This window comes from Cardiocondyla obscurior, linkage group LG06, assembly GCF_019399895.1.
Source record: "Cardiocondyla obscurior isolate alpha-2009 linkage group LG06, Cobs3.1, whole genome shotgun sequence".
Lineage (NCBI taxonomy): Eukaryota > Metazoa > Arthropoda > Insecta > Hymenoptera > Formicidae > Cardiocondyla > Cardiocondyla obscurior.
Window position 1 is genome coordinate 4,508,385 of NC_091869.1, and position 13,498 is coordinate 4,521,882.

At 34.5% G+C, this 13,498-nt stretch overlaps 3 protein-coding genes across 16 annotated transcripts; 2 read left to right on the top strand and 1 right to left on the bottom strand.

Annotated features, from left to right (window-relative positions):
* Nucleotides 1-800: 800 nt before the first annotated feature.
* LOC139103409 (protein rtoA-like) lies at nt 801-6,361 on the top strand. 2 transcript variants are annotated; one of them, XM_070658031.1, is made up of 6 exons: nt 801-876; nt 1,749-1,834; nt 1,917-2,039; nt 2,266-2,358; nt 4,225-4,566; nt 5,135-6,361. In XM_070658031.1, exons 2-6 carry the CDS (start codon nt 1,753-1,755, stop codon nt 6,184-6,186), a joined length of 1,692 nt encoding a protein of 563 aa, XP_070514132.1. In that variant the 5' UTR covers nt 801-876; nt 1,749-1,752; the 3' UTR covers nt 6,187-6,361. The 2 variants fall into 2 exon arrangements, with proteins under 2 accessions (XP_070514132.1, XP_070514133.1); XM_070658032.1 differs by lacking the exon at nt 4,225-4,566.
* LOC139103410 (antichymotrypsin-2) lies at nt 5,134-9,201 on the bottom strand. Of its 4 annotated transcripts, none has more exons than XM_070658036.1 (8): nt 9,130-9,201; nt 8,544-8,665; nt 8,270-8,449; nt 7,978-8,188; nt 7,679-7,893; nt 7,428-7,607; nt 7,223-7,358; nt 5,134-7,144 (listed from the first exon to the last, which is right to left on the bottom strand). In XM_070658036.1, exons 2-8 carry the CDS (start codon nt 8,619-8,621, stop codon nt 6,987-6,989), a joined length of 1,158 nt encoding a protein of 385 aa, XP_070514137.1. In that variant the 5' UTR covers nt 8,622-8,665; nt 9,130-9,201; the 3' UTR covers nt 5,134-6,986. The 4 variants fall into 4 exon arrangements, with proteins under 4 accessions (XP_070514137.1, XP_070514136.1, XP_070514135.1 ...); XM_070658035.1 differs by having other exon boundaries at nt 9,079-9,175; XM_070658034.1 differs by lacking the exon at nt 9,130-9,201 and adding an exon at nt 8,985-9,098.
* On the top strand, nt 9,119-13,115 carry Ringer (tubulin polymerization-promoting protein ringmaker). 10 transcript variants are annotated; one of them, XM_070658037.1, is made up of 6 exons: nt 9,119-9,251; nt 9,562-9,722; nt 9,874-9,928; nt 11,966-12,287; nt 12,398-12,533; nt 12,708-13,115. In XM_070658037.1, the coding sequence occupies exons 2-6, from the start codon at nt 9,711-9,713 to the stop codon at nt 12,885-12,887; spliced, it is 705 nt and encodes a 234-aa protein (XP_070514138.1). In that variant the 5' UTR covers nt 9,119-9,251; nt 9,562-9,710; the 3' UTR covers nt 12,888-13,115. The 10 variants fall into 10 exon arrangements, with proteins under 10 accessions (XP_070514138.1, XP_070514141.1, XP_070514144.1 ...); XM_070658040.1 differs by having other exon boundaries at nt 9,187-9,297; nt 9,562-9,726; nt 9,874-9,992; XM_070658043.1 differs by having other exon boundaries at nt 9,187-9,297; nt 9,562-9,726.
* The last annotated feature ends 383 nt before the right edge of the window (nt 13,116-13,498 follow it).

The following is a 13,498-nucleotide window of genomic DNA, read 5'->3' on the forward strand; positions in this document are numbered from 1 at the left end:
TTTTTATTAACATTTGCCATGGCAGACTTTCAAACTTTGGGAGAACCGTTATTGAATCAGAAGAAGTTCACATAAATGGTATTGTATACGTATGTAGTGTCGAAAATTAAATATCCACGCAATATTATATTTATGCTTTCATAAACAGCTGGTATACCATTTCATTAATACTCGAGTGTATTCTTTTAAAGACAATACACTTTGAACCAGAAACATTGTTTAATGAATTTACTCTCGAATCGTGCATAAAAAATTATAAGATATACAAGTTCTACGAATTGGAAAGATAATTTCTATTAGATATAAATGATTAAAATACAAAGTATATATATGCACACATAAATAATATATATTGATTGCATTCCCTTTACAGAAAAGCTCAGATAACTCATCTCCAACGTCATTCTGACTTTCCTCAATATTTGATACGCAATAAGGGGTGGAATGACGTCAGGAGACAATCTGAAGTTTTATAGATTAAATGGAAAATAACACTAGCTGTTACTTATCGCCAAGTACTTTCTTAAAAAATTTAGCAGTATTAATTGGTATACATGTGGTTCTATACATATACATAATTATTTCCTTTGTATGCATATATCTTTATCTATCGTTTTTGCTTCGTTGTGCCAGATCGCAAATTGCTCGACCTTCCTCTTTGGCATCTTTATCCTACTCGGTGCTCTATACCGTCCGTCCACTCTCTCTTCCTCGCTCCAATTTGAGAATGCGTCAGAACAGCATTAATACTGCCGAACCCATACCGTGAGCGGCGTGAGCGTGACTTCAGCCTTCAGAAAGATTTTAGTACCGTGACAACTACCGTCGGCTGCAGTGTGACGAGTGTACTGTCTATACTGCTATAGAAACGATCAGGTATATAGAAACAACGTATATTGTGACCAACAAGACTCTTTTTACTCTCTAATATCAAATTTTGCGAGATACATTTCTTGTTGATGTTTATAAATTGTATATGTGTGTATGTGTACACGTGGTGAATCCTGTGTCTTTCTCAATCCTGCTAAACTTTACACGCACATGCACGCAAACACATACAATCTTGAGAAAGCTGCATAGTTACATACAGCCAAGAACGTTTTAGAACACTGCGCTTTCGTTCTTAAATGTCTCAAGACACAAATTGCGATAGAATATAAACGTACTCTTTTCCATAAAAATTTTCAACACGAAGTGTACAACTAATTTTTTTCACAAGTGCATGTCATGCACAGTGTATGTTTTACGTAAAAACATATACACGTTCTTTATAATATTTTGCCTTGATATCAATTTATTTCTCACGATCCTGGCGTGATAATGGGAAGGAAAATCGCTACGACTTGTATGTGTGTACGTGGATGTACGTGTGTGAATCTCCCTCCTCTTGGATGATACTGCGTCGTGTCTGATCCAAGGATAGCCACGGGGAATATTATACCACGAGGTGCCAAGTTCGAGATTGTCATAAAAACCAGTATATGCAAGGAACATTAACCCGGAAATTTACTGTCCTTGTGACGTTTAGAAAATTTATCAAACTTCCAATTCATTTCCTGCACAATGTGCACTCGGAAATTTTTTAATATAACTTTGAAGTATTATTTAAAAAATAACATTAAGCCAGACTTCCGTGAAACAATTAAAATACTATTAGTGGGTTTTTCCTCGATCTTCTTCGATCAATACCTCGTTACATAAGTAGCTTGGGCTTACAATTTAATAAAACTTTTACATTGTGTTTTTAGAAAAATGTTTTCGCGCGCCACGTGGAGTTTTCTTTCTGGGGCGTTGTTAATAATTGCTATTATCCCGAATGCGGCCTCTTATAACAGTGAGTAATAAATAATTAACGTTTTTCTTAATGACTAACATGATTATGGTATACCTATATAGATATATATTTTTTTTTTAAGAATACGGAAGAACTTGTAAGGACATTGGCTGCCGTAGCGATGAAACATGCGTGATGGCCGAGGATCCTTGTACCGGTTATTCAGATAAATGCGGACGGTATCCAACTTGTCGAAGGACAAGTGGTAAGAAATGATTATATAATAATTCGGATTTCAATAATTTTAATAATTCTTAAATAAAAAATCTATTAAGCAGAAACATTTTTTTTAATTTTAATTTTTTACTAAATTACAACAACGATATTATTAAATATAATTATTTCACATTTGTTATATTCTGTGAAAGTATTTAAGTATAGTGCATGGTACACATATATTGTATTTTAATATCTTAAAAAAAATTTTTTAGATGCAAGTTGCACTAGTATGGTTTGCGGAGAAAATGAATATTGTAAGAGCGAAAATGGTGCGCCGAAATGTGTAAGAAAATCCACGGGATTAGGTAAGTCGTCATAGTTTTTTTTTTTTTTGTATTTTTCAAAATTCGATACATTGCGAGCCTGAAGACGAAAAAGCGATTGGACTAATGCTTGAACGAAATGCTTGATAAAAAAATCGGCTAAACAAAATAAATTATTTAAAGTTTAAAATGTTTTATGCTTAAAAAAAACTCAGAACTATGGGTCTCATTTCATACAGCATGTATAATGGGATTGGAATGAGAAAAGCATGATTTTATGGAAAATGCAGAACGTAAAAATACTTGATTCTTCTCTTACTTATTGTCCAAAGCTCAACAGAAGAAATAATAAATAATTTAAACATTTAAGATAGTAATACAATTTAAAAGTTTCATTGCAACTCGTAATCACCTTGCAATGTTTCGTACAATTTAATTCCATTCGTGTTTGCTAAAAATACGCACAGTACGAAGTGAGTGAGTGAGCGTCCTTACAGGCTACGAATCAGCTGGTGTTTCTTACGTGAATGGCGAGCGAATAAATGGAAATAATGCGAATCCATATGCAAATGCCAACGCTCCACCAGCACCGGCATACCCACCTGGCGATAACAATGAACATCATCGATCTTCTTATGGAAGCAACTTAGGATATCCACCGTACCCCAGTAACACACATGGATATCCACCATACCCGCAATCGAATGATCAAGCTAGTCGTCATCAAGACTCGGGATATCCACCATATCCAACACATAACAGAATGCCAGTACCGGGACAACCAGGTTATCCGCAAAACCCTGCGTATCCTCAGGCTCCAGGAAATTATCCACAATATCCGGGATATCAAAATTATCCGTATCAAAATTATCCAAATCAACGTGGGTATAACACAAATTCGATTTATCGTAGAAACGCTGCATCGACCGGAGCAGTTGCCTCGACAATTCTTCTTGGGCTTTCAGGATTATTTTTATTTGCTACGATACGATGGTGATACAACTAAGAGTCCGTATCACATATTATCATTATAATTATTGTTACGATATTAATTTTATTTGCAATATAATCCATGACTATTTATTAATGAAAGTATTTTGCAGGAAATGTATACATTTTTATACGGATATTTTATAAAACAAATCAATACCGCGAATATTTTTTTAATATAAATACATCGGGATGTATATTTCAAATATATGATATAAAATGAGCTTATAAATCGATTGTAAATAATTTTACAGTATTAAAAAGAAAACATTTTATTTTATTCAATAATTTTTTATTTATGAAAAAAGAAATTTACTACTATCAGGATTGTTTATCCCAATACTGATTACAAGTTTGTATTCCTACATAAATATTTAAATCTCATGCATGTATGTGTTCGTGTATGTTATAATTAATCAAAAAATGCTTTTAAAATATAGCTATAATAATTTATAATATTTGTAATAAATTGCTTCACTAAGTATTCATATTATCATAACTTCGACGGGATTTATAAAGTGCTTAATGAGTAATTCTTATTCATCATGGGTAATAGCTAGGTATTTTACAAATGAACGGGTTATCAGCTTGAACCTTGACACGTGTTATCTTTTCATACGCCATATATCGCGTAAGCAAACTTAAATAAACTATTGCGTTTTACGGATACTGTTTTTCATTTTCTATGGTTTAAAATTAATTAATTTAAAACATATTATAAATAATTATTATGGATATGAGCATGATTATATATTTTGTATATATATTTTTTTATATACAAGGTACTTATAGTAAAATATGAAAGAAAAAATATTGCATAAATGGATTATATGCAGTACATTATTAACAGTAATTAAATGGCGTAATTAAAAAAAATATTTAATTTTTCTATTTGTTTTTTTTTTCACGATTTAATAGCAGTACCTCCAGGATTAAATCAAGTGTCATACCGAACTACACCAAGAGTATCATATCGAACTACATCAAGAGTATTATACCGAGCAACACCAAGAATTAATACTGCATATCAAACAACACCGACACCGCCTCCTAGATCTTCATCATTTGGAGGAAGATATAATGGTTATTCCGGTTCTAGAAATACCGTAGGTGATGGTTCCATCTTCAACCGTTTATTCGGTGATCGTCATCCTCGGCCCACCAGTTCCGTCAGAAGTACTACGCCAACAAATAGAAACAATTATTACAATACTCACACTCATGTGGATGCTCAAGGAAACAGAGTCTGGACATTTTCTGGTTAAAAATTTACTTATATTTCGCTTATTTTACAGCGATATTTACTTTTAATTAAAAAAAAATATGGGTGCCAATATTAATATTAATATATCTTTTACATATATTACTGTTATATTTTTAATTTGTACAATAACAAATATAATAATAACAACAATGTAATTGTAAAGTTAATTACGAATAAAGCTATTAATTATAATTTTTAATATTCGCGATAATTACAAATATGAATATTTTAAATAATTTTGAACTGCTTTAAAATGTCAAGTAAGGCACTTATGCTTTAATTAATTTATTTAGTCGTCATGAAAATTTGAATGCATGCGTATAAATATTAGGTTTGCGCCTATGCATGTGTATATAAAAGTTGTTACATACTCAATATTTTTTAAATTACTTTATTGATACATAAGCCGATTAATACGAATGACCGTGTTACATTGTAAGTTTTATCTGCATGTGTGCATGATAAATAATCAACAACAATTAATGCTTTTTTTTTTATAAAAATGTGATTATAAACATTTCATTTTTATATTTTTTAAATATTCTTTGTTGTTACTGTGTGCAGAAAATGACGAAATGAAGACACGAACAATTCCAAAACGGCAAACTAGTAATCCAACAGAAACAGACATACATGGTTCTTCAGTTACTCCTAAAAATTCTGACGGTCAATCGTATCCTGCTAGATCATCTAGTGGCTTGGCCGGTTATCCGTCTAAGAGTTCGTCCGGTTACCCAGCTAATGGCTCGTCTGGCTATCCTTCCGAAGGCTCGTCCGGTTATCCACACATTGGTTCCTCCGGATATCCATCCAGTGACTCGTCTGGCTATCTGTCCAAGGGCTCGTCCGGTTATCCATCCGATAGCTCGTTCGGTTTCCGACCCAGTGGTTCGGCTGTCCCATCTAGTGGTTCGTCTGGGTACCCATCCAGTGGTTCGTCTGGGTACCCATCCAGTGGCTCGTCTGGGTACCCATCTAGTGACTCGTCCGGTTACCCATCTAGTGGCTTGTCCGGCTATCCGTCCAAGGGCTCGTCTGGTTATCCATCTGATAGCTCGTTCGGTTCCCGACCCAGTGGTTCGTCTGGATACCCATCCAGTGGTTCCTCTGGATACCCATCCAGTAGTTCGTCTGGGTATCCATCCAGTGGCTCGTCTGGGTACCCATCGAGTGGTTCTTTCGGCTACCCATCTACTGGACATCCGAATCATGCTAGGAATCCTGGCGAAGAAACTTTTAGACGCACCGATTCCAGTGTGACAAATTCTGGCAATCCGAGCTACCAACATGCTTCTGGAAATCCGGGAGGATATCCGTCATACCCCGGTAGCTATACAGGACAAAATACAGGATATCCATATAATAATCAACGTTCTCCATATCCAAATCAAGGTAATTCAAACGGTTACCCGCAAAATTATCCACAAGGAGGCAATTACCCACAAGGAGGCTATTACCCGCAAGGCAGCAATTATCCACAAGGAAATTATCAAAATCAAAATTATATGACTACTAAACGTCCTAGTATTCGAGATCAAATAACGGATTTTGCACGAAATGTAGCACAAAAAGTGCTAACGCAATCGATAATAGATCGTGTCACTGGTAGACAATAAACATGCTATCGCTTTGTTCTGTATACAATTTTTATAGAACTGTTTAAAAATATAACAATTAGTAAAAGCTACAATCGATTTATATCGTAATTTAATAGTTTAACGCGAGAATCAAATAAAATGTTTATTTGAACATGTTAATATAATATTGTAACAATAAAACTTAAACAAAGGACCAGTTTCACCAACCGTTTAAGTTCCTCTTTTTCTTCTGTTGTGGCTCCCGATCTTCATTTGAATGATTCAAGTTCGGCTTTGGTCTGTTTGTTAAGGCCTATTTAGATTAACATGTATAGATGCATAATCATATATATGTATAATAAAATGTAATTAATTGGTTCATTGTCTTATGTATGTGACAATGGACCAATCAATTTCTTTATACATATGCTTATACACTTATGCAAGTTTATCTGGATAGGTTCTTATTTTTCTCTAGTTAATTAACGGAGAAGAAGTCACTGGAAGTGCTCCAATTAAAAATGATTGGTTCATCGATAAATACGACAGAATAAACCAATAAAAAGAAGTACAAGGACAATATACTACCCTCACTACTAATTAAAACTAACTCTAATCAGCAGTCAGTTAATTATGCATAAAGGGTAGTAAAACGCAGTTTGACTAATTATAGCTAGCATTAACTGTGCGCTAACAGCGGTTAAAATAATTGCACTTGGTGAAACCGGCCCTTAATAATAATATATAATAATTAATAAAAGTTTTTAATTATTTCTTACCCTTTAGCTTTACACGTAATGTGATAAAATAATTTGTGAAATATAAAAATATAACAAAATTTACAGTTCATCTTTTTCGTGAAAATATTCAATTTTTCTCACACTTCCTAGAAACAATGGTACTCTAGTTGGTTTATGTTCAATCACGAACAAAAATGGACGATCCACCACAAATTCCATAGGTATAATTGCCATTCTTTTTATTCTCATTTCCACAACTGCAATCAAGCGTAAATTTATTTTTTATTATTAATAAAATTTATTTAATTTTTTCAGTATTATTAGATGGACAATACCTGTTGCGGCAGCAGCTTCTGAACCTTCTTCGTTAACTTCTATGAAAACTTTTTGTAATACATGGTTCACTTTAAGAGGAATGTTTGAGAGACGTGTAAAATCCGCATTATCTCCAAACATAGTATTCAAACCGATCTACAAGCATAAATTTTAGTTTGAAATTTATCCATTTAATATTTTATATTCCGTCGATCAATTTTTTACCTTTTGTAAAACTTCTTTCAATTTTATAGTAACTTCAAATTTAAATTTAGGCAAATACAACGCAACCTCTTCGATTAATCGAGGTGTATCTACTAACATTTCCCAATCAAAATTATTTTCTAAATCCTGTAAATCTATCTGTCTCTCTGGTAATAATATTATCATTACAATATCTTGGTTCTGCAATAAAAATCATTATATAAATCAATTTTATCTGTACAAGCTATTCTCTTTGTACAGAAAATACTTACCACGTATGGAATTTCAATAAATGACGTGTGCCACGTTGGTATTTCGCCATACGCGTATTTTGATTTTTTGAACATTGTCGGAATAAGATTTACTTCTGTTTTGGAAACGTGAAATTTTCGCTTTTCCGTATTAGCTTTATCAAACGGGTGTAGCCATTTACTTTTAAAGTAAATAGCGTTTATTATCATAACTCTTGTATCATCATCGAGATCATCTGTTCAAAATAATTTGTTCACCAAAAACGTTTTGTGATTAAATAACTTACATTAAATTACAAATAATTATATAAATAACTTACCAGAAGAAACCACATTAAATATTTTATTATTTGTTGCTTTCTCAATCCATAAATTAATAGCTTTTGAAGCAACCGCTTTATCTTTGAAGTCTAGTCTTGAAATTGAAGATTGAAATATATTTGTGCATATCGTTAAAAATTCTGTCATTAAATCAAAACCATCTTGAATGTATATTTTGTTCGCTATATGCAACTCAATGTTTTCAATATTCTAAAATATAAATGCATATGTAATGTGTGAATTTTATGAAAAACAAAAATACATATCCCAAGTGCTTTTTCTTAATCTTACATTTAACAAAAGAGCTAAAATTTTAAATTCATTATTGATAGCAATCGTATCATTGTGATAAAGAGCAGATTTTAGCTCATCTAATGTAAATCCTCCAGCTCCATTAGACAGTAAAGATAACACTATGTGCAAACTCAAAGGAGAAGTTATAATATTACTGTCAGTGCTGGATGGCAAACTCTACAATAAAATATAAATTATATATCAGAATTGTTTGTAATTTATATAAAATATAAAAGTACTGATTTCATGTATATTATATATATGTATATACCTTATATACTGAAATTGCAAACTTGTTACATGCTGTAGATAAGGCTTTAATATCATTTTGATGTCCACTTGTCGACATATCTTGATAAGAAAGTGTATTACCAGTGACGATCGCAAGCAAAACTAAAAAAAAAATTTAGTAAATAATTAAAAAATTATCTAATACTAAGAATTTGATATACATTGTATGTTAAATCTTCGATCTTTCGTATTAGTATTAATCAATTAAAGTATTACTCAATATTTTCATATTTTGAAATTGATTAATTGCTTTGTATAATGAATATATCGCTTCGCTGAAGTATTATTTAAAAACATAACAATACGAAAACTTCGAGAACGAAAAATATGACGACGTATGTCGCGTCGATTGACTACAATCAAACTTCATTGTTTATTTCTGAGTTATAGGTTAGGCGTGGCATAGTACAGATGAACTTGCGTTATGGAGAAACTGTCACGTCGCAGAGAAGCCACGTAATTCAAATCTTAAAGCAAGTAGGTTCGACTTTAAGTCAATAATGACGTTTTTCAACCTTCAGAAAATGCCCCTTTGATATTTTTAGAATGCCACACGCAATCCTTACACTATATATGTGTATATGTAGCTACTGATCACGATCGATTGCGAATGGAGTTACTGGAACATCGGAGTATTTGAAGTATTAGGAGTGGGAAATGGAAACTGTGGATTATAGGAACTCTACTGGTGGTTACTTCGTTCTAAGTTCTTTATTAGAAAATACCTGAAAACGGTATTGCGTACATTATACATTGATTAATCTTAAATTTTAAATTATTATTGACAAAGGGGGGGAGAGAGGCAGGAAGGGAAAGTGAGACCAAAAAATTAATCACTTCTTGTAAAATTATATTTTTAATCCCAATTAATTGACAATTATTTCAAAATTACATAATTATATAATTCAAGGTTTTTCTGATGTGTATTTAAGTTTAATTATTTTGTTTTAAGATTTTTTATTGCCTTCAATTTGTACATATAAATTATAATATTGCAGGTAAGAATTGCAAAGGAAAGGAATGGCCTATGAAGCTTTAAAAGAATGATTCATTTCGAGGAAGGAGAAGCAGCGGTTTTTTTAGGGTGTCCTCTCCTCCATGCGCCTTTATGTGATATTGAAGAGTGTGGCAGATTGCGACTTGGAAGATGTACATTTGTGTAGGTGGGGATACTATTAGCGTGCGATAGCAAACTGGGGCTTAGGGAGGGCTGGGGGACAGCTTAGTCTTGCTCCCAGCCTCGTTCTGGCCGGATTTACGGAGATGAGTGAAGCTTGTACCGATTAATCGAAACGCAAACATCGTTACAGATCGCTCGGCAAACATTTCATTGGCAAGGGAACGAGGAAAGCGAGGATCTCTCAGGTGACCATTCGGGAACAATTGAGCGGACGAGCCAAGATATATCATTGATATCGAACGTGAGAAGGTCCGTTCTTCAGCGTTAAAGTGGAATAAATTCTTTCTACCCGCTTCGCTGTGTCCCAGTCTACGAAATTCCTCTTCGGTCGCTCTGACTGTGAATTATTATTGTAATGAGTTTTACAACGTAGCTCCACGAAGTCGGCTTCCGAATCGACACAAAGATTATAATTAGTTATAATAATTGTTTCGCTGCTGGTAATTCAAACATGAGGGAAAGAACATCTCGCGTCATGGCATTTCTCCAGAGATTCGTCGACATTTCCGACGTCGTAATATAGCCAGGGGTGAAATAGAACAGCTGAGTCATCGGCAGCGAAGTGAACAAGTTGATTCATTATCGCTTTTCATTTTACATTAAAGCTTAGATGACTCTCACCCGTGACGTAATTTACCTTTGTTAAGTTTAATAAATATGAAAAGACAGAACGACGTTACAGGTGAGAACTCTTCGGGTTTCGACGTAAATAGAAAGCAGCTTTGAAAGCTGTAGAAAGGATGTACGATGCAGCAGAGATTTTTCCCTCAATTTTGACTTGTTAACGTTCGCTGTCGATTCTCCGGGCGAGAGCGCGAGACCGCCGAGAGAACGAGGTGGCCTGGCTTTCGCGTCCTTCACTTCGTCAGTCAGGAGTCAGAGATGGGCGGAGGAGTCGAGGGTGAAACGCAGTTTTGAAGATACGGGAGGGTGACCACCGCGCGGCTTCCTGGGGAAAGAGAGGATCGATAGAATACATGCGCGCAATGCGCGTCTGAACGCGGCGCGCACCGCTTTTCAACGCGATTCGCATTGCGTGCACGCTCGCGCTCGTCTTGGACACGCTTCGCGCGTTTTCGCGAGAGGTGCGACGATTTCCAATTTCACGCGGGTGGGTGAAGTCTCGACATCGATTACGCGCGAAGTACGCCCGAGTCGCAGCATCTCGGTTCGAGTGCCACCGGAAGGTCGTGTTCGTCGCCAATGAATTCCGCCGCGGCGCGACGGAATTAATATCTACCTACCTACCTACATACGCGCACACTGACCTAGAAACGCAAAGCTTTGACGGGACGTCATCGCCGCTTCACCCCGATAGCTAACAGGTCCGGTGAGTCGATCGTTTCCGGGTTCGGACCGCGAAAAGTCAGAGCTTGTGATTTTATTAGGATTTAGAATAAAATGGTAAATAGGACAAGCAAAATATAATTCGTAGGTTGACTCGTGAATGGAGGACGCGTCCCAGCTTTACACCTGCGCTTATTGCCGATTACTCAATCGGCATTACGATATTTACAATGACCGGTGACGCTAATTACGATGACGTTAACGCGCGACATTCGTAACCTCTATTTATAGATGTGAAATAACGTGCCTGTAGCGTTTCTCGCCTTTTCACACGCTCTCCCTCTCTTTTCTCTATCTCTCTCTCTTTCTCTCTATTTTGACGTTTACACGCACGTCTCATACATTATTTTTGCTGCTTTCCATTGCACCAAAGCTCAATTCTAATTTGACGTTATTCTACCTTTGTTAGTTTGATAAACTTTATTAAATGTAAGAAATGTTATCTCTCCGCAAGACTTTTTTTTAACTGCGAGCGATTAGCCACTGATTGTAGGTAAACATTAGATTGTAGGTAAGCATCACTTTAAATTTGGTATGCACAATCGCTATTCTTGTCACGCAAAAACTTTTGCAATATATAACGAGAACGAAGTACCGTAGGTTGCTGAAATAAAATCGATGAAGGGAATATCGTGACTGTTATTGCGATTACCATGTCAGCAGTACCATTATTAGTAATGTATTGGTAGTAAATTGAGAGGAGAATTTATAAATAACGAATAAAAGCGCAACAGTTGGCGACTGTCTGTTGCGGATCGATTATTGTTTAGTGATAGACAACGGAGACAAATAATCTGCGATATATCGGTTGCAATATAAATACAAATGTAAAATCAATGTTCTTCTCTTAGCTGATAAGTCATTAATTGTTTCAGAAAGTACAATGCAAGCGGAAAAAAGTGATACCGACACTGAAAAAAATGAGGCTCACAACGACGTGACAACTTCTGTAGCTAATGAGGTGGAGAACTTGAAGATGGAAGACGGTACGACGGGTTCAACACCGAGTAGCCCTGGCAGCGCGGAACCAGGTAGCTTTTTAGCGAGCTTTAAAGCGTTCTCCAAATTTGGAGACACGAAGAGCAACGGCAAACTGATTACATTGAGTCAGAGTGACAAATGGATGAAGCAAGCGAAAGTAATTGATGGCAAAAAAATTACTACCACGGACACCGGAATTTATTTCAAGAAGCATAAGTATGTTTTCAATAAATTCTCTTAATTAATTTCATTGTCCAACTGTCTGGAATATTCATTTATTTATATAACATGTATACGTATTTTCTCTTTTTATTTATAACACGAAGATCACAAAAGCTCGGTCTTGAACAATATGAAGCGTTCCTCGACGAACTGGCGAAAAGTAAAAAAGTTGAACTGGCAGAAATAAAGAAGAAAATGGCTACTTGCGGACCACCTGGTGTTACCGGGGCTACTAGTGGTGTACGTATAGTTTATTTACTTTATTATATACTACCACTTTTTCTCACAGAAATATATAATAAATTTTGTTACATGTTTTTGATTAAATTGTTTAATTAGATCTTTTACGATGAGGCAAGGGTATCTTTTTGTTCAATTTGCTTGCAATCCAGTTGTAATAAATTTTGGTTTCAGGCTGGAAAAGCAGCGTCAACAGTTGACAGACTTACCGATGTTACCAAGTATACCGGCTCCCACAAACAACGTTTTGACGAAACAGGAAAGGGTAAAGGCATTGCGGGTCGCAAAGATATACCAGATACGTCCGGATACGTACAAGGCTATCAAAATAAAGATACTTATAAAGGACAGTAGTACTTGTATGAACGCTATAATAAGAAATATCTTTAAAATCATGTTGTTAAGATTACGTCAAAATGCATTATGCACATTTAAATCGCTGCTCGTTATTAGTGGCTTGAATTATTATTGCCGTATCTTCAATATTCTGACAAATATCTTGAATATAAATTTCACAAAATTTATTATCGTTAAAATGTATTAAAATAACGATATTATAAGTAAAGATCTTTGGCAAAATATTAATCATACACTTGTGGCAATTCTTGTAAAATTTTGCTCACAATTTTTACGTTGTATTTCTTACAGCTTTCCGATAAGACAGGCCTGAAAAGAATATATTTTTTCTAGAGAATTTATTTTTTAACTTGTTCTATTTATATTTTGTCACGTAGTCATTATTTTTAAATATCTATATTGTTCTTCGTTCAAGTATTGATTGCCACTAGATGATATAGTTCTTTTTTACATCATTAATTAAGTATTTTGTTAATGAAATTTTTTTCGATGTTCTTGTATAATAATACAACTAAGTACCTAAATACACAGTCTGTATTTCAAATTCATGTAGATACTATATATAATATTGTGTTATGTTTATAAATCTCTGTTGCATAATTTATGAT